At 38.0% G+C, this 20,358-nt stretch overlaps 1 protein-coding gene across 1 annotated transcript; it reads left to right on the top strand.

Moving 5' to 3' along the window:
- The first annotated feature begins 14,841 nt into the window (after positions 1 to 14,841).
- LOC583144 (monocarboxylate transporter 9-like) lies at positions 14,842 to 18,860 on the top strand. Its single transcript, XM_011669565.2, has 4 exons — positions 14,842 to 15,313; positions 15,746 to 15,886; positions 16,462 to 17,604; positions 18,423 to 18,860. The coding sequence occupies exons 1-4, from the start codon at positions 15,052 to 15,054 to the stop codon at positions 18,569 to 18,571; spliced, it is 1,695 nt and encodes a 564-aa protein (XP_011667867.2). The 5' UTR covers positions 14,842 to 15,051; the 3' UTR covers positions 18,572 to 18,860.
- The last annotated feature ends 1,498 nt before the right edge of the window (positions 18,861 to 20,358 follow it).

Below are 20,358 nucleotides of genomic sequence, written 5' to 3'. Positions count from 1 at the left end.
CGCGCGAGAGTGGGCAAATGAATTCAGACAAATAGGGCTTATCAAAAGTCGAAAACGGTACAACGAATCGTGTTCTTTCCATAATAATTTGAGGAAACGTCAAAGCTTTCGCGCTTCGCGCGAGAGGGAGAAACTGAATTCAGATGAATAGGGCTTAATAAGATTCGAAAACGGTATGAGGAATCGTCTTCCTTTCTCTATATTGTGATGAAACGTCAGAGCTTTCGCGGTTCGCGCGAGAGGGGGAAACTGAATTCAGACAAAATTAATAGGGCTTATTTAGAGTCGAAAACGGTACGACGAATCGTGTTCTTTCTCTAATATTATGAGGAAACGTCAAAACTTTCGCGCTTTGCGCGTGAGGGGGAAACTGAATTCAGATGAATAGGGCTTATTAAGAGTCGTAAACGGTACGACGAATCGTCTTCTTTCTCTAATAATTTAAGGAAAAGTCAAAGCTTTCGCGCTTCGCGCGAGAGGGGGAAACTGAATTCAGATGAATAGGGCTTAATAAGATTCGAAAACGGTACGAGGAATAGTCTACCTTAATCTATATTGTGATGAAACGCCAAAAATTCTACATTTCGCGTGGAAGGGAAAAACTTCATTTAGACGAGTCGAAAACGGAACGACGAATCATCTTCTTTCTCTATTAATTTTAGGAAACGTCAATGCTTCCGCGCTATTCAGATGAATAGGGCTTAATAAGATTCAAAAACGGTGTGAGGAATCGTCTTCCTTTCTCTATATTGTGATGAAACGCCAAAAATTGAATTCAGACAAAATTAATAGGGCTTATTTAGAGTCGAAAACGGTTCAACGAATCGTGTTCTTTCTCTAATAATATGAGGAAACGTCAAAGCTTTCGCGCTTTGCGCGAGAGGGGGAAACTGAATTCAAACAAAATTAATAGGGCTTATTTAAAGTCGAAAACGGTACAACGAATCGTGTTCTTTCTCTAATAATATGAGGACACGTCAAAGCTTCTTCGCTTCTCGCGAGAGGGGGAAACTGAATTCAGACGAAATTAATAGGGCTTATTTAGAGTCGACAACGGTACAACGAATCGTGTTCTTTCTCTAATAATATGAGGAAACATCATAGCTTTCGCGCTTCGCGCGAGAGGGGGAAACTGAATTCAGATGAATAGGGCTTATTAAGAGTCGAAAACTGTATGACGAATCGTCTTCTTTCTCTAATAATTTAATGAAACGTCAAAACTTCCGCGCATCGCGCGAGAGGGGGAAGCTACATTCGAATAAGGATTAAGAGTCGAGAACAGTACACCGAAACGCTGTTTTTTCTCATAATTTAATGAAACGTCAAAGCTTCCGCGGTTTGCGCGGGAGGGGGGGGGGGGGAACTGAATTCAGAAAAGGATAAACAGTCGAGAACGGTACAGCAAATCGTCTTCTATTTTATAACAATTTAAAACTTCATTAAGACAAGGATTACCAGTCGAAAACGGTACAATTAATCGTCTTCTTTTCCTAATAATTTAAGGAAACGTCTAAGCTTCCGCGCTTCGCGCGGGAGGCCCATCACCCACACCCACCTAATGAGCGCGCTTTTAAGTGATTCTCTTGCTCACTACCGCCCCTCCCTAAAACAAGATCCTAGCTCCGCGCCTGCATTAAAATATATAGCTATGATGCTGACTAAATTGAAGAAATAATTCGTATATTTATGTCGTCGAGGAAAATTAAAATTTTGCGCATATGCAAGTACTATAGATAGTCGATAGGAAAAACAATTTAGCCTTCGGCCCCAGGTTTAAAGGGTTGAATTTGTAGATATTGGACATTTTATTTTTTCGGTAATTGGTGGCTAGTTTTGTCGGTAATCGTTGACCTCTACAACCCCCATTGAAAAAGGTCTAGCGACGCCCCTGCTAATACCCTATATACGGTATATCCCTTTGATATCAATTACGGATTAAGAAGTACATGTACATCAATACAATGTTCGCACATCTCAAAAGATAGAGGGCTATTGGAAGTGCAGATTTTGCATAAGTCTTTGCGATCGTGTAATATTGTTTTCATTCCATTGAATTATTAACAGCAGAAAATGCGGGTAAAATATAATATGTAAGTGACACTGTACCATAGAGATCTATATATAGATCTCTTTGCACGGTACGTATACCGGCATTAACATAATTACCAAAGGTAAATTAGTACTATCAAGATTATACTCCCCTTATTCAGAAACCCAAGATGTGGGTAACGAGCAAGTCTCGGTCACAAATGCCATTAAGAATGCCGTACGAACGATTTTCAGACCAATGAAATTCGGAAAGACCATGAAAAAACAAGGAGAGACGTACGAACGCATGGTTCGTACAAACCGTTTGTGACCGTAGCATTATACTGTCTGCTTTATATAGACATTTCTGATATAGATCAATTCTCAACTTACAGATACAACGTGTATAACAAATTGTTATCTTCATCACAGTTAGGAAATATATGCAAAATTGCCTACCATATAATTTTGATAAAGATATGTCAGACGCGGGCAAGAAATTCTCATTGGATTGTGCAGTGGCAATGCCTTAGTCACACCGCTAAACTGACACCAAACCAACTAATCTTTGATCATTAGGGGTTATATCTATTTTTTAAATATTTATTCTGTCGATTGTAAGTCTGTTGTCCGTCTCGTTTGTGCGACTGTGATATAAAGACATTTCTTTTCCCATGAATAATGACATTCCTCAATTATTAAGCATACTAGCTTCAAATGTTTTCTGAATGAATATAATTATTCATAATCCTTCTAAAGGAATGGTCTCCAACTAACACTAAGGTCGCCAAGGACAGAATAGATGTACTTTTTTGTTCCCAACAAAATTGATACGCGTTTTAATTGTAGGATAAGGTCCAGTCCTTCAAACATTTCAATATAAAAAAGGCAGGGTTTGAGGCCGTTCTCGTTTCAATTCAATATTCTATTCATGCCGTTGGTCACCCTTCAACCAAACTGACCAGGTAAAACACACGAAGCAAACCAGGAACTTCCTTTAAAACATAACGGAGATACACACGCACGCACGCCCGCACAGGCATACCCACAACCTCACGCACGCATACCCACATCCACACCCGCACTCACACGCGCTCATATTTATATATAAATATATATATATATATATAAATAAATGGTTTGTTAATATTAAAAATCATCTCGCAGCCCAAAGGCTGAATTGTGTGACTTTTTACAATTTGATAAAAACATTAAAATACAATAAATACATGTGAAATCAAACATTACATGATATAAATGTAAAATTCGTTCAAGTTCATAGTACAAATATAAAGATTTATATGAATATGTACATGCAAAAATATTTCCTCTCCGATATTCAATGATTTTTAACGGGTCGTGTACTCGTGTTTGTTGGTAACCAGAGCCGGCTTTTAAAATAGTCGCAATAGATTGTAAAAGTGAATAATTGTGTGATTTTAACAGATTAAAAAGACCAGTAAAATACAGTAATACATTGGAAAATTACTTCAAATTGACAGAAAATGAGTTGAGATTTACAATAGCAAAATAAAGATATACTTTTGATATTCATGGGTTTCATACGGATCATGTTCTGATCGGTTTGTAAGCAGGGTCAGCTATTTCAAATCGTTACATTAGAAACAAATAGAGAGTGACGGGTGAAATAGGAGAGAAGGGAGAAATTGAGAAAGAGAAAGAGAAAAAGAGAGAGAGAGAATAGGAGAGAGAGAGAGAGAGGAATGAGAGTGCTAGAAACAGAGGAGAGAATAGAAGAGGTGAAGAAGTTTATCAGTTACGATTGATGCAGCAATGATTTGTCAATTAACTGGATACAGTTTATTAAAAAGTACTATATCATTTTACAAACTGGTAAAAAAAAAAATCAAATATATTAAGAAGTCAAAACAAATTGATCCTCTGGTTTTGCGAATAGTGTAACTATGTCTGTCGATCATATAGTTACATATAATTCAATAAATCGACCAAGAATGGAATGTAGCTTCTTTTCTACCTATCTGTTCTGCATCTGATTGCAGGATAAGGAGCAACCTTTCACAGAGCTTGAGAATATCTATTCTGGCGTGGGCGTGGCAACCAGTCCCTGAAATGAGGTGAATTTATTAGTGATTTAGCAAATCTTTTGCAAAGTTCTCGCCTTCTAGTGTTTAGAGTTTGGAGAATGGTCATTAATTTTGTAGCGCATTTTCTTAGATCAAGTATAATGATCCCAGTACAATTTGAGTGCACGTTTCTGGATCATTTAATCTGGACATTTTGTTGGTTTGGCGGAGCAGCATATTCAACAAGAGGTCTGACATAGCCTGTGTATACACATACTAAGTCTTTCCATGGTAATTGGAATGTTTTGAGGGTTCTTAGCACGTACATACGCCTACATGTATTTGCGTTACGCACCGTGTTATCGACATGGCTGTTCCATTTCAGATCTGACTGTAGTAATATCCCCATGGTTTTGATTGATTGCACCTCATCAAGGGTCTGGTTCCCAAGCCTTACATTAATTGGAGGGAGTTGAGTTTTTAAAAAGTTTACTCTCATTACATGACATTTACTGGCATTAAGCTGCACGGCTTTGCACCATGTGTTGAGTTCAGATTGTGAATTTCAGCAGCCGCACCTCGTGGTCTCGCTTCCGCCGTTGTCATATCATCAACATATTTCCAATGCTCCAATTTTGAGGATGCCAATGCATCGTTGATGAGGACTAGGAACAAGACAGGGCCTAAGCGTGTCCCCTGTGGGACGCCCGCGTTCACTGGAGCCTAGGTAGACATGACACCTTGGTAGTGAACACATTGGGTGCGACCAGTCAGAAAGTTTAAAATCCAGGGTACAAGTGAGGGACAAAACACAAGGTGGATAAGCTTTGAGATGAGTACAGTATGATCAACTTTATCAAAAGCCTTAGAAAAGTCCGTTGTGACTAGAGTGGATGTGCCATGTGGTACCAAAATTGTCTGCATGCTACGTTAAAAAGCTTACAATATCTACAAGACAGAGTGTTGTTGAACCACTTGGTCTACTTGAACTACTTCCAAACTGTTTGGCATCTAGTTTGGATGAGATATCAGACATCAACCACTTTGTCTTTGTTATGAGTTCTGTTACCTTCACAAAGTGGTCTATCAGTGCAATCGGTCTCAGTTTATCGATTCTAGCGGGCTTTTCCTTCGGGATTGGCACGGCAATAGCTTGTTTCCATCTGTGGAGAACTTCTCCTTCCGCGAACGAGCTATTAAGGATGATGGTAAGATGGGATAGGCTATTTCGATGGTAAGATGGGATAGGCTATTTTGCACGCGAATGTCTTGATCAATCTGATAGGTACTCCATCGGGACCAGCGAACTTTCCGGGGTTTTAGCCGTTGGAGTTCTATCTATATATACATATATATATATATGGTGCCATGTAATTTACCTTAAATTTCATTAAAACTGCAGCATTACGCTTAATTTTGATCACTCAATTTTTATTTCTTGATAAGTTGGTTAGTTCCCCGCTATTTATACGTCATTCCTTGTTTATAATAGTTTATATACAAATTTACACAAGATTCTAAATGCCTGGTGAGGCTGTTATTAAATTCGGAATTGTCTGTATATACAAGCTATTTACAGACAAGCAATACACACGATTATTTTATGCTCTTTAATTTTCTGGAGTCATCAAGAAACTCGTTGCCGCAACAACAACAAAATACTCTAGCTTGCCTTTATATCTAGAGGGTGAGGGAAATTCGTATTATGATGAGAATTCCTTATGGCGTTAGGTTCAGGGCACAATGCATGACATTAGACTCAAATTATGTAAATTATGGATCAAAACTCAGGGTATGAATATTTACAGAAATATCATGCACTTTTTACATTATGATTGAAATAATTTAAGTTTAAGCCTGGTATAAAAGTATATAAACTTTTGATGCGGTGTTATTTACCGTTAACCTCATTACAATCACAAAAAACACTTCTCTGAACACTCAACTTTATTTCTAAATAAGTTGGTTAATATTCCCGTTAATTGCAATCGTTCAATACTATCTTACTGTAGTTTCAGAAATATCTAAAATATAATTTGCTTTATTTTGCACTTGTATCACATACTTAGTGTCAACACAATATTAATTCACGTTGATCGCAATAAGACAAATATTCTTTTTCACTCTCGATTTGTAAAACAAAATATTGATGTAAATACAATTCCTATAAAAGTTATATGTACTTGCGTTTAAGCAACTGCATCTAAGTGATAATACACAAATCGTTCTAATGTAGTAGAATAATCAATTGATTATATGAAAACAAATAATCTTATTGATGGCTTTGTTATCAGTTTGTCTTGATACGATTTAGAAAGGGATCAAACAAGCCTTTTTCTTTATTTATAAAGATTCCAAGACGCTTTTGATTTAACTGATGACTTACTTCTTTAACTCATCCATATTTGTGTAATCATTTCGACATGAGCAGTGTACTGTAGGAAACATCCAATCATTTCATAAAAAAGGAAACAAGAACTGTGTTACTTAGTAATTCTTCAAACATCTCTTTTCAGAATTTTAATAAAATTTGTTAAGATGACTGGTATGCATTTAGGATAATCAGGGCACTTTTTAAGATATTGCCAATGGAACTCCCATTGCAAATTGTATACACCCTGCAGCGTAAAGAGCAAAGAAACAAGAAATATAATTTCTTTCCATTTTGATGCCTTTAAAAGTACTTTTTATAAGCTATATCCGGGGTAATAATATGATTGCAGACCCCTCAGGGAGAACAGTATTAATACTGATGAGGCGGCCATGGGTAAACAAGACATTTTTGTTTTTGTTTTTTTGTTTAAGTATTATTATTATTATTACTATCATTATTATTATTATTATTATTATTATTATTATTGTTATTATTATATCCAAAATTACAAGATCCTAAAACAACATATGCCAGAACAAAGCGACCGAGCTTTAAAAGTTTTCGCATAATTTCAAATAAAAAAACTAAAAAAAAAACTCTATTTGTTATGTACTTTATCTTGCGTACCGAGGAGGGGGGGGGGGGGGGGGGGGGCGTGCATATTCCTAACTGATCACAATTCTTCTTCCCTTTTTCGCGTTTTGCTTTTTGTCTTTTCCATATTTGCGCCTCTTCTCTTTTGCGGGATGGGGGGGGGGGGGGGTGGGTCCCTGGCATGGCCCCTTAGCCTGCCCCCTCCCTAGGTACGCCACTGATCAGAACTCAACAACCTGTGGATTTACGGTGTTACAACGCTTTATGCAAGTAGATATCAAGGATCGAAACTCCTTGAGCCTCCACCAGTAAATGATGATATTAGCTACGTAATTGGTAATTATCATCATCTCTTGTGCATGAAAAAAGCAAGTTCTGAATTTAATTGTAATAATATTCGAGTAACAGGCATAACATATGGGGTACAGCATAAAGAAGACAGTAGTCCCTAATATTATGCAGAATGTCCGCAGGACACGCTGGTTTTCCTTCTTGCGCTGTTCCAGTTGGCCGTTACCGTTGGATTCTACCTTAGCAACGGAGCGATAGATGAAGATGTAACAGATAGATGCTGTTGCTAGGGAGATCGTGATAAGGCACATAATTCCAACATTGAAATGCTTGAAACTAATTTTGGCGAAATTAAAAGTGACTACGAACCCTCCCGAAACGACCCATGTTACGATACATGTGATGACACATCGAGTGGTGGTGATGATGTTCTTCACGCCGTAAGGGTCAATCTTGATGGTGATGAGCTGATAAATAGCTACCTGTAAGATGCTCAAAGTGGACACGAGTAGAGACGTGAAGAGTACTACCGGCAGTACCCAAGTTGATGATATCTCCTATATTATATATAAAATAAAACATTAAAAAAAATACGTGTCATTGGATACTGTCTGAAAAACACACAAAAATACATTTCGGGAAAGATATTTTGTACAATCAATAAAAAAAATTTAAAAAATTAAATGAGCAATTTTTCGGTTAGCTTTTATTTAGATCTTCAGTAAGTGAGCTTGATACTTTGTCATATCCCCAACGTCAACAAAACAATGTTATATTGATTGTGTAATAAAAACAATTTAGGTAGTTTGTTTTACCTTCTAGTCGCAACGGCGAGACGGACCCAAGACCGACAATGGACCGAACACAAAATGACGTCACCCTGAGTGGCTACCACTTTGTCGGTAATTGATTTGTTTGAATTGTGTATGTGTGTGTGCGTATGTGTGTGTGACTTGGGTATTATCATAAACTCCAAGAAAATCGAAATGGGAAGTAGTCGTCAAGCTATACAAAGCTCATGAACACGGTGTTTAGTCATACAAACAATAACCAGGTATAGATAAGAACTGTAAAGGCAAAGTAGGAAGTTATGAATGATTTTGATACTGATCCCAACGTTAAGAATTACACAGGCATAACATCTTTGTCACTGGCATTAATTTGAATTGTAAATGAAATAGATGTATACAATGTCTCCGAAGAGAAGCACACAATTTCGTCAAAATACTTGTATACGTTCTGTGTTGTTAATATTGTAGACATTTCAGCATATTATCTTCAGTAAGCTTGTGTGCTGGATACAAGTCATCACACCACGATAACTGATACGTAATTGTACGATGTTTAGTTTGCCACATAGGACAAACATACGAACATCAAAAACTTCTCCCATTAATATCTAAAAATGTAAAAGAAAATAAAACATACCTCTTTCTTCAATTTAACTGTCTTGTCGACTGCGTACACAATTACTCCTGCTAAATCAGCGAGCGCGAGGTTGAACGGAAATATATGGTGTTGTTTACGAAACCGTGGATGAGAGAGAATGACAAGTAAAGTTGGCGTGATCAGTATGAAGGCAATCGCAAGTGCTATTAGTCTGATGATCAACGTAGCAACATAACATACTTCTTTATCTTCCAACATGACTATTTCTTGTTCCCTAATGCAGCTCGTTGTTATTGTTCTTGTTTTTAGGTTTGTTGGCGCTATCCACCGATTTCAATAATTTCCGCCAGGCTTCGTGTGAGAGGGCGTCTTGCTCTCTGTTCTGCAGCTCTACTTTACGTTTCTGTGATTCTGATATTTTCTGATATTACCGTGCCTCTTTTATATTCATTGACCGAAGTAAACGACAAACAGCAACCTAACAAACAAACAAAGACAATAAACTAACAAACAAAAGAACAAACAGAGTTCGTCCAGTAGGTGTGGCATCTGGATCTTAAACGAAGTGCCCGACTATAGAATCGACTCTGAATGACAACGGGTGTGACTAAAAATCATCAGTATCACATAACTACAACAATCAGAAATGCTTTCCCTCTCACAAAGCACAGTCGAAGTTCACACCCTATTTTGGTCAGATGCTCTCTGAGATGCATTTGTTTCGAGTGTGATGTCAAGCTCTTTGCTCTGAGAGAAGATTAACTTGAAGTTGAATATCGTAAATTGGATTTAGGAAACAACAACTCGTTGTCATGACTGCGATGAACCTGACAAAGTGCCGTGTCACTCAATAAGCACATGCAAACAGAGGCGTATAACCATGCTCCAATAACGGAGTGGGCCGCTGCAATCAAAGCATGAAGAAATGGAGTTTAGATGAGTGGAACGGAAATTAACCTATCCACGTGGAGACGGATGTGTGAGAGGATACATCTTCTCTTCGGGCTCCTCATTTCCTTTTCTCCCTTTTTGTTTCTCTTCGTGTTCCTTTGCATGTGCCACTCCTATGCAGGGGCGGATCCAGCCGGCGGCAGGGGAGGGGACCCGATGCGTGAGAAAATATTTAGCGGCGAGACAGCCGACCGATAATTCGCTCAGTGGGGAGGGGGGGGGGGGGGGGGGGGGGGGGGGGGGGGGAGGGGGGTAGTGAGCACCATCTTTATGGACACATAGTCATTAAATATTCAAAGGCTTCTAAAACCAAGTGCGTCTCCAACAAAACTTTGAAGACGGCATCAGATAATAATAATAACTAGAATTTAAATCGTCACGAGGACGATTAAGGTGGTCTGTTTTCAAGTCTTATGATAGATTATAATATTTACTATATTGCGAAAGGGAGAAGTTATATAGACATGTAAAGAATGATGATGATCATGATGATCATGATGATGCTGATCTTGATAGTAAATGTGATGACGATGATGATCATGATGAGGATCATGATGATGTTGATGATTATCATCAACAGACCATGATGACATCAGACTGAAAAAATGAGAGAACATTTAGATAGTATATAGTCTCAGCTTCAACATACTCAAAAATCAACAAAAATCAAGCCAAAATAACGGCGATATTGCTCGCAAAAGACAAGAATGTAGAATCCAGATTTTGAGAAAAAGTCATCTCCCATAAGGATTACACGCAAAAAGTAATGGATCAAGTGATAATAGGGTAATAATAAAGTAAATATGGTTGTTTATTACATTATTTGCGATTGTACGTGTTTTAATATTCAAAGAAGATGGTACAGTGAAAGGTCAAAAAGAAAAAAAAGTGAAGAAAAAAAATTGTTGGAGACGCCCGGACTCGAACCTGGGACCTCGAGGTCGGAAGTCAAGTGCGTTACCGATATACCAAAACATTTCCCATAGCGATTACACGTAAACGGAAAATAAAATTCTCAAATCCCACTTTGCAAGTGAAATATGAGCATGATCCCGGCATCTGATCGAAAATAAAGGGCACACTTGTGATAGCTTATTGTCTCAGCTACAACATACTCAAAGCTCAGCGTAAACAAAGATAAAACGACGGAGATATTGCTCGCGAAAGACGAGAATGTAGAATCCAGTTTTGAGAAAAAGTCATTTCCCATAGAGAATACACGCAAAATGTAAAAATTGACATGCCTCCTTTTATCGCAAAAATACGCCATGATACCATTGTCAAAATGAAATATCGTGGTTACTGCATTTGTAGAGAATATTCTCAGGTAGAACATATCACAATTTGAAAGAAAATTGATCAATATTTACAGATATACAATCACTTTTCAAAAAATCTGCTGACGTCATAATATGCAAATTGAAATTTTGAGTTCGGAGGCCATTATGATGACGTCATGAGTTAATTGAGGGTCAAATGAGACATGAAATCATATCTCCAACTCATAATCTATTTAACTATGAAAGAAATTGGGGGGTATCTATCCATTCTTAAGAGTTAAAATGAATTTTGAATAGGCATGTTTTTGCCCATGTATTGTGGATACAGATAGCGCAGGTTGGCGCGTGCGTTCAACTTTGACAGCCGCTAATTGCGTTATTACTGGTCGGAAAAAGGTAAGCAAGGTATCAAAATGCTTGGAAAAATGTAATAAACATGATAACAGAAAAAAATTGGCAATTCTGTGTTGCAAAATGCAAGGACGCGCGGATACGCGCGGAAACGCGCGCGCATAATTACGCGCGCGCAAATTTTGAAAATGCTTAAAATGGCCTGAAACGTATGCAAAATTAATTTGGAACGAATCGGAGCATTATAAAATTTTGATGCGCGCGTACGTGCGCGTCAAGGTGCGTGCGCGGAATTTGTTAACATTTTTAGTTGACCTTTGACCTGAAGTTGATGTATACCAAATATGGTTGATTTTTGATGACTCGTTATCGAGATATGATAATGACCTGATTTTTACAAAATGGCGCCTGGATGACGTCACGATGACCTAATGACCTTGAAAAAGTTAATTAGACTTGAAATCATAGGGCTTGATGACTGACAGAAATTTGAAGGAAATTGACCATGTCAATTTCGAGTAAACGTGTGCACAAAAAAGTGTACGGAAGAAATAAAAATAAACTAGAATTTAATTCGTCACGAGGACGAATAAGGTGGTCTGTCTTTAAGTCTTATGATAGATTATAATATTTACTATCTTGAGAAAGGGAGAAGTTATATAGACATGTAAACAATGATGATCGTCATGATGATCATGATGATGATGATCTTGATAGTAATTGTGATGACGATGATGATGATGATGATCATGATGATGTTGATGATTATCATTAACAGACCATGATGACATCAGACTGAAAAAAATGAGAGAACATTTAGATAGCATATAGTCTCAGCTACAACATACTCAAAAATCAACAAAAATCAAGCCGAAATAACGGCGATATTGCTCGCAAAAGACAAGAATGTAGAATCCAGATTTGAGAAAAAGTCATCTCCAATAAGGATTACACGCGAAAAGTAATGGATCAAGTGATAATAGGGGAATAATAAAGGAAATATGGTTGTTTATTACATTATTTGCGATTGTACGTGTTTTAATATTCAAAGGAGATGGTACAGTAAAAGGTCAAAAAGAAAAAAAAGTGAAGAAAAAAATTGTTAGAGACGCCCGGACTCGAACCAGGGACCTCGAGGTCGGAAGTCAAGTGCGTTACCGATATACCAAAACATTTCCCATAGAGATTACACGTAAACGAAAAATGGAAATCTCAAATCCCACTTTGTAAGTGAAATATGAGCATGATCCCGGCATCTGATCGAAAAATAAAGGGCACACTTACGATAGCATATTTTCTCAGCTACAACATACTCAAAGCTCAGCGTAAACGAAGATCAAACGACGGAGATATTGCTCGCGAAAGACAAGAATGTAGAATCCAGTTTTGAGAAAAAGTCATGTCCCATAGAGAATACACGCAAAATGTGAAAAATTGACATGCCTCCTTTTATCGCAAAAATACGCCATGATTCCGTTGTCAAAATGAAATATCGTGGTTACTGCATTTGTAGAGAATATTCTCGGGTAGAACATATCAAAATTTGAAAGAAAATTAATCAATATTTACAGAGATACAATCAATTTTCTAAAAATCTGCTGACGTAATAATATGCAAATTGAAATTTTGAGTTCGGAGGTCATTATGATGACGTCATGAGTTAATTGAGGGTCAAATGAGACATGAAATCATATCTCCGACTCATAATCTATCTAAATATGAAAGAAAATTGGGGGTATCTGTCCATTCTGAAGAGTTACAATGAATTTTGTATAGGCATGTTTTCGCACATGTATGTTATGTATTACAAGAGCTCGCACGCACGGATGCGTATCTTAACGGACGCTCATTCCGTTATTAATGGTCAGAAAAAGGTGAACAAGGTATCAAAATACTTGAAAAAATGTGCCAAATATGATGACAGAAAAAATTTGGCGATTCTACGTTGCAAAATGCAAGTACGCGCGAAAACGCGCACGCATGCACGTGTGCGCGTTTTTTTGCAAAATGCTTAAAATGGCCTGAAACGTATGCAAAATTAATTTTAGACGAATCAGAGCATTATAAAATTTTGATGCGCGCGTACGTGCGCGTCGAGGTGCGCGCGCGAAATTTGTTGACAATTTTAGTTGACCTTTGACCTGAAGTTGATGTATACCAAATATGGTTTATTTTTGATTAATCGTTATCGAGATATGATAATGACCTGATTTTTACAAAATGGCGCCTGGATGACGTCACGATGACCTAGTGACCTTGAAAAAGTTGATTTGACTTGAAATCATAGGGCTTGATGACTGACAGAAATTTGAAGGAAATTGACAATGTCGATTTCGAATGAACGTGTGGACAAAAAAGTGTACGGAAGAAATAAAAATAAAGAAAGAAAATTCTAGCGAAATCAATAGGTGATCTGTCATCGACAGACCACCTAATAATAATAAAAATAAAGAAAGAAAATTCTAACAAAATCAATAGGTGGTCTGTTGTTGGAGACCACCTAATAATACGTATCATTAGGTAAGAAGTAAAAGTATTAATTATGTGATTTGCCGCGCAGGCACGAATGAATAATCTATGCAACATCAAAAACACATCTACAGAAATCTATAATAACAAAATCAGCCCACCCCCCCCCCCCCCCCAAAAAAAAAAAAAAAAAACTCACTGTTATAGTGCTCTGGTTCCTAATGTTATGAACTAGAGCACTATAACACTGAGTTCCCATAGAACATCTATTTATTCAGATGGTCATATCTCAGCCAATACTTAATATATTCAATTGGTTTTCGACATTCCGATAATATTTTTGATGCTCTTTCAGAAAATGAGGAAAAAAAATGTGAAATTCTAAAAATAGATTTTTGATGACGTCACAATTCACCACACTATAGTAGTACTATATCACAGTGCAACGCACTTTAATTATATACGTTGCGTGTACGTACTGCAATGCACTGTACGTATCGTACACCGTTTGCTAGCTGTTAATTGATGACTTGTTGCTCTAAAACGACGGAAGAAGTGAAATGTTACTGATGTGGAATATAAAGCAAATAATCACCTTTTGGTGTCAGGCGATGGCTAACTATCACTTCCTCGGCGATCTGAGTGTATACGCTATTTTTTCTCAGCTTCGCTTCGGAAAGATAGCTACATCCAGATCGCCTCGGAAGGGATAGTTTGTCCCATCATCTGCACCAACGGTAATTATTTGCTTATTATATATATATATATATATATATATATACAATACGTATATATTTCGCTATGAAATTTGAGAAAATTAACTTTATTCTATTCACCTTAGCGAGTATTCCTTAGCATCCATTTACTACTATTGGTGACACTGTCTTTTTGAAAACATGAATGAAGAAAAACATTTCCCCCTTTTCGGCTTAGCTACGTGTTGATTACATTTACCTAGCCAAGCCACCAAAGTTACTAGCTCAAATATCAATGTGCACCTGGATGGAGAGTTACAAATGTAGATTAATGACAATGCCTTGAACAATGACATCAATGCAGGGCAAGGGTTCAAACCCTCAACCTTACGATTGAAAGCCATGTGAATTAACCACTACCCCAAGACACAATCATATACAATGAATGACAAGGAAGTTTAAGGAAAGAACCCACTTGTCAATATAATATTGACACTGTTAACACTAAAACTAATTGTCTCTTTTTTTATTCACAGAATATTCGTCATTGTATTCTCAAATATATTTTTTCTCACGGATAAATTATGGCGGCAAACAAACCGTCCACATCTTCTATTGATGTTGATGGAGATACCAGACATCATGTTCCTAGCCAATCAGCGAGCCCGGTAGATGGCAGATGGGCGGTGGTGGTTGTTATAGCAGCTTTCATTGGACGAGCCATCGTGTCAATGCAGAGCTCCTACATGCCTCTCCTGACAGTTGAATGGGAGAAAAGACTTGGAGTCACCCCTTCACAAGTCTCATGGGCGAGTACACTAGCGAATGCACCAAGATTCGTGATAGGTAATAGTATGTCGGTCATGGGGCTAGATGGGTGTGGTAAACTTACTAAAATTTACATTTTCATCTCAGTACTTACGAGCAATGGAATGTCATTATCAAACTAGACCATACATTTTTGTTAATGTTTGTGTCATCTTGTTGTTGATGGAATGTCATTTTGTTAAATCTCTATAATCTGTGACATAAACCAAGTTAGATAACATTGTAAGTGTCGAATTTAAAGAAGTAAAGCGCAGCACTCTGAACACTTATTGCTATGCAGTAAATTGTTCCTTCCAAAATATAATTTTCCTTTTCCGCCAAAAGTCACTGTACTTTCACAATTCAGTGTTGGCTTTTATACAATAATATTAACCCCCTGACCTAATCAATGATCGAGTACGCTTTGTATTTTTAAATCAGAAACTGTTATGTGTGTTTTGCTCCTTTCAGCTCCTGTGGCGGGTGCATTAAATCAGAAATTCGGATGTCGTCCTATCGTCTTTGTTGGTGGTTTCTGTGCGATGACATCGATATTATTGCTTTCTATGACCAACAAACTATGGCAGATCTTTATATGCTCCTGTTTAATTGGTTAGTAACATGTATACCATGTTATCACGTTATGTAATGAACAGTCCGCAATATTTTTCCTTGAAAAACATTTAAAACAAAAGTTTGGTTCCAAAGCATGCCACATCCGTTTTCACTCATTTCCAGGAAAAAAACATACACTGAAACATTCAAAATGATAAATGTTCTTTTGGGGGAAATAACAAAAAGTTCGGGCCATAACACTAGTTTGGTCCCAAAACATGCTTTGTCTATGAAATCCGAAACAATGAAACAGAAGTTAGTTTTATGGATGTTCTGGAACCAAGCTCTTTAAAGCTTGACTGAATATTATTCGGGTAATATAATTAATGTTTAGGAGTTGGATACTTTGTCCGACATGGAAAAGGGATTGACATCTACAATCTAATGTTTGCCTATGCCTTCACTATTAGGCTAAAGGGTCAATGTCCGAAGAAAAGTAAGGATACACATTTGGTTAACTTTTTTTTAAAGTTAGGTGTTAAAATTCAAGACTTCAGTCCCTTATGCTGTTACGTTATTCCCTGCTTTGCTTATTTGCCTATTCTTGCCTACTACCCTATTATCGTTCATAGGTACATCGATGGGATTGGTATATCAAGGAACTGTCATTATCGTCAGTGTCTACTTTGATAAATGGCTGGGCCGAGCAAACGGGTTAGCATACTCTGGAGTGGGGTTGGGCATCATGGCTGGATCACCGTTGATGGCGCTGCTCATTGAAGTCTTCACGTGGAGAGGTGCACTTCTTATCGTGGCAGGTCTAGTCGCGAACCTGAGCGTCACCGCAGCAGTATACCGACCCTTGACCTGGTGGTCAAAAAGGAAAAAAGATACGAAAGGAAGAAATGCTCCACGTCCACTGACGAATGACTACCTCGAAGATGAAGATGCAGTTGATGGGGAAATTGAGATCATACTTAATCTTCCGGCTGACAGTTCCATGAATTCTTTTGAGCATGGGGAGACAGTAGAACTACAACCGCTCGTGTCAGTGGTTGATCCTGCTCACACTGGAGATCCATTGCAGGTAGTCCGCAATGGTCCTGACGACACCGTAATCTACCCTGATGTACAATCTGAGAATGCAATTCACAAGATGGACAGGAAGAAATATATACAGCCTCGCGAATCGATTGAAAAATTCCATACTGAGACATCACTGCAGCATGATATTAACACAAAGAGAAAGTCCTGCCAATACTGTGTTGTAAAATTTCGTCAGTTTATTAATAATTTTCTCGATTTGTTCGGTTTCAACCTTTTGTGGAAAAATTCGAACGTTCTTCTCCTCTGCCTCATAGCAACATTTCAAGGAGGTGGATACTACCCTTCGTATGTCTACCTGCCCAGTTACGTCGTATCATCAGGCGTGAGCGAGCTGAGGGCGTCCTTCATATTCACTATCATGGGACTTTGTAGCCTCGTGGGTCGTCTCACTCACGGATTCCTTCTCGATTTCAAACTCATCACACCGACCAAGCTCTACGGGTTGACTTCAGTACTCGCAGGCTGTAGCCTTTACATCATTGTTACATTTGGAACATATCCAGCCTTTGTTGTCTATGCCATCATTTTCGGACTGTCGACGGGAGCCCAAATTCCATTGTGTCCGGTCATGACTAAAATGTATACAGCGCCCTCAGAACTGGCCAGCGCTTTCGGCTTGCAGAGTTTCTTCACGGGGATTTCACAGCTCTTGGTAACGTATTTACTAGGTATGTCACTACAGTCACTTTAACATGGATTTATTTTGTTTCAGTTTATGGCAGGACTAAAATTCATTGATTTCTAGTAGCCACGCTGCATCATGTTAACCTTAAATAAAAAATAGCTGATTAAGTAGAAGAGGAAGAAAAATTCCATTGTAAGGTGGCAAAGAGGACGAAGAAAAGTATTTTTATTTTTGTTTTCTTCTTCAGCATTCTAATTAATCGTAGCAATATCGTAATTATTATAGTGGCATAATCTTTTGCCAATTTTAAAACTTTAAGGCAGAAGAGAAATTGAAGTTAATATATTAGCTTCTCATCATTACAAGTCATTGGAGTCCTTCAGAACGAATATTGAACTTCGGTGATATGTCTCCCTCATTTGATTGATTTAAAGATGAAGTTGAGTTCTGGTCATGCGATTGCATTGTGAAAGAAACGGTGTGGAATCGACCAGAAAAGGTTGATCATCTAGCATATACGAATTTGTGTGTATTGCAAGGTTCTGGAATCATCACAATGATAAGAAATTTGGCCAAGTCTTGGTAAAGTTACAAACACTGTACACAGAAAGATGTATATGGGACTACACGTACACGTGACGTAAAAATCTTACCCTGGATTTTTACGATGTTACATCATACATGACATATTTAGAATATGAAGGCTTTTGAAGAGCCATGCTTTTTCAGGGAACATGTCTTATCTGATGTTCTTCCACACTTGCATAATAAGAATTATAACGCTCACAACTTATTTTTCACCTCTTCCCAGAACTCAACCTTCTCTTTAAAATAGCATGCTATATCTTCTTTTGAATACAGGACTACTTTTCGATTGGACCAACGATTACAGATCTTGTTTCTGCTTGGCGGGAGCTCTGCTCTGTATCGGTGGTGTTATTGGATTCTTGATAGACCCGTGGAACAGATGGAGACATCGTCTAGATGAAGAAATCGGTGACGGCATTTAAAGGCCCAGTAGTGGATTGTCATGGGGAATTCGACACTAATGATGATGATGATAATAATGGTTATAATGATAATACTAATAAAGAAAAACCATTCTTGTCTCTATACACTTGGGAAGACAAAAAAGCAAAGAGAAACTAATTTACTGCGTTCATTTATTTATCTAACATTTAGAATATTAAAGAGTATTTTGAAAGCATGCAGACTTAAACTTATCTATGGTATTAATGTTTCTAAGTGAGCCAGGGAGGTTATTCCATAAAACCCGGGCAGCATGGGCAAATGAACATACACTTTATGTTTTCTTTTGGTCAGAATAGGAAGAACAATTACAAAATGTTTTTTGCATGGTCGAAGATCTTTTGTTCGTCTGTATGCAGTGATTAATTCATTTCGATAAGAGGGAGCTACCCATTTTAACATTCATAAGCTAATTACAACGTAATGCAAGACTGGAATTAGTCTGCAAGCACAGACCCTAATTTCACACTTTATCAAATATCATTGTGCCTTGAGAGAAGCCTAGCCAAGCTACCCACTGGTTGTGTCAAGCACAGACTCTAATTTGACACTTTATCAAATATCATTTTGCCTTGAGAGAAGCCTAGCCCAGGTACCTACTGGTTGTATAGTACATGGCCTATGGTAGTTTTATAGTGCAGACTCTCTTTTACGACTGACCAGGGTCTGTGCTTGCAGACTAGACTGGAATAGTAATCAATTCGGGTGTTTATACCTAATCAAAGGTGTTGTCAATTCACCCAGAATGGATTTCACTTTTACTACCGACAGGTCTAATGTAATGCCAGGTATTGTGCCCTTAATCTATAGCCATGTCGAGATTTGATGGCAAGCTGGAATAGTTTCTTTGGTGGGCGACAGTTTTTTTTTGCTGCCCCGGAGACCTGCATACACGTTAACTGGTAATTTAGCCAATTTTGGTGTCAGCGAATGATGAGGCAATTACTATTCCAAGAAACGGATGACTGTGTGGATTTAACTCTTCATAATTGTGCCACACAAACAACACCCCTGTACCTCATTGCATGGTTGCACAAGTTAATCTTGCCGTCAAAATGTGCTTTGTGCAAAATCGTTCAACGAGCGACCAACCAGCCTGCCGGAGGTGAAGAAAGCATTTCGGAGTACAATATTCAGGGGGGAGTTTCACAGAACTTGTCATCAGTGACAAATAACAGTTTTGGTTATAAGCTACTAAAAGATCCTTGCTTCTGATTGGTAATCAGCAGATTTGTCACAGAATTTTGTAATTTGTCATTGAAAAAAAAAGGCTTTGTGAAACGGGTCCCTGAAGAACATACATGTAGTCCTCAGTGTGTGGGATGTATTTGGTAGCAGTGGCGTCCCGGCCCCCCCACTCAGGTTTCAAATGACCGCATGCGTGTTGCCAAAATGTCCTTTTCGTAACAAAAGAAAAGGTCGAGCCGTATTGACTTTACACACCGGACTTTTGCTGAAAAGGGGGGGATGCTGAAAAGGCTCGTATACAAAAGAAAAAGGTCGAGCCGTATTGACTTTACACACCGGACTTTTGCTGAAAAGGGGGGTCGGTTGGAACACGCATATGCGTACCCTAAATAACACTGAGTGGGGGGCCGGGAGTGGCGTAAGAGCTTGTTTAGATTATGACGGGCAAGGCGGCGTTTAACAAAAAAATGATGTACAGAGTTATCCTCGGTAAATTTCTGCTTTTTATAAGACATAGCTCACAGTTGCCATTTATTTACACGTAGAAAAACAATCCGTTTTCAAGCGCGTAGCCAGGATT

Source organism: Strongylocentrotus purpuratus, unplaced genomic scaffold (genome assembly GCF_000002235.5).
Source record: "Strongylocentrotus purpuratus isolate Spur 01 unplaced genomic scaffold, Spur_5.0 spur5_scaffold_12, whole genome shotgun sequence".
Lineage (NCBI taxonomy): Eukaryota > Metazoa > Echinodermata > Echinoidea > Camarodonta > Strongylocentrotidae > Strongylocentrotus > Strongylocentrotus purpuratus.
The sequence above is the reverse complement of the archived record's forward strand: the minus strand, read 5'-3'. Positions and strand labels throughout refer to the sequence as shown.

What these genes read in the sequence shown, in the direction of transcription:
- LOC583144 (XM_011669565.2), top strand. Translation starts at nt 15,052, where the DNA reads ATGGCGGCAAACAAACCGTCCACATCTTCTATTGATGTTGATGGAGAT. An exon ending in TGCACCAAGATTCGTGATAG is followed by an intron (nt 15,314 to 15,745) that starts GTAATAGTATGT and finishes TGCTCCTTTCAG; the next exon opens with CTCCTGTGGCGGGTGCATTA. An exon ending in CTTGGTAACGTATTTACTAG is followed by an intron (nt 17,605 to 18,422) that starts GTATGTCACTAC and finishes TTTTGAATACAG; the next exon opens with GACTACTTTTCGATTGGACC.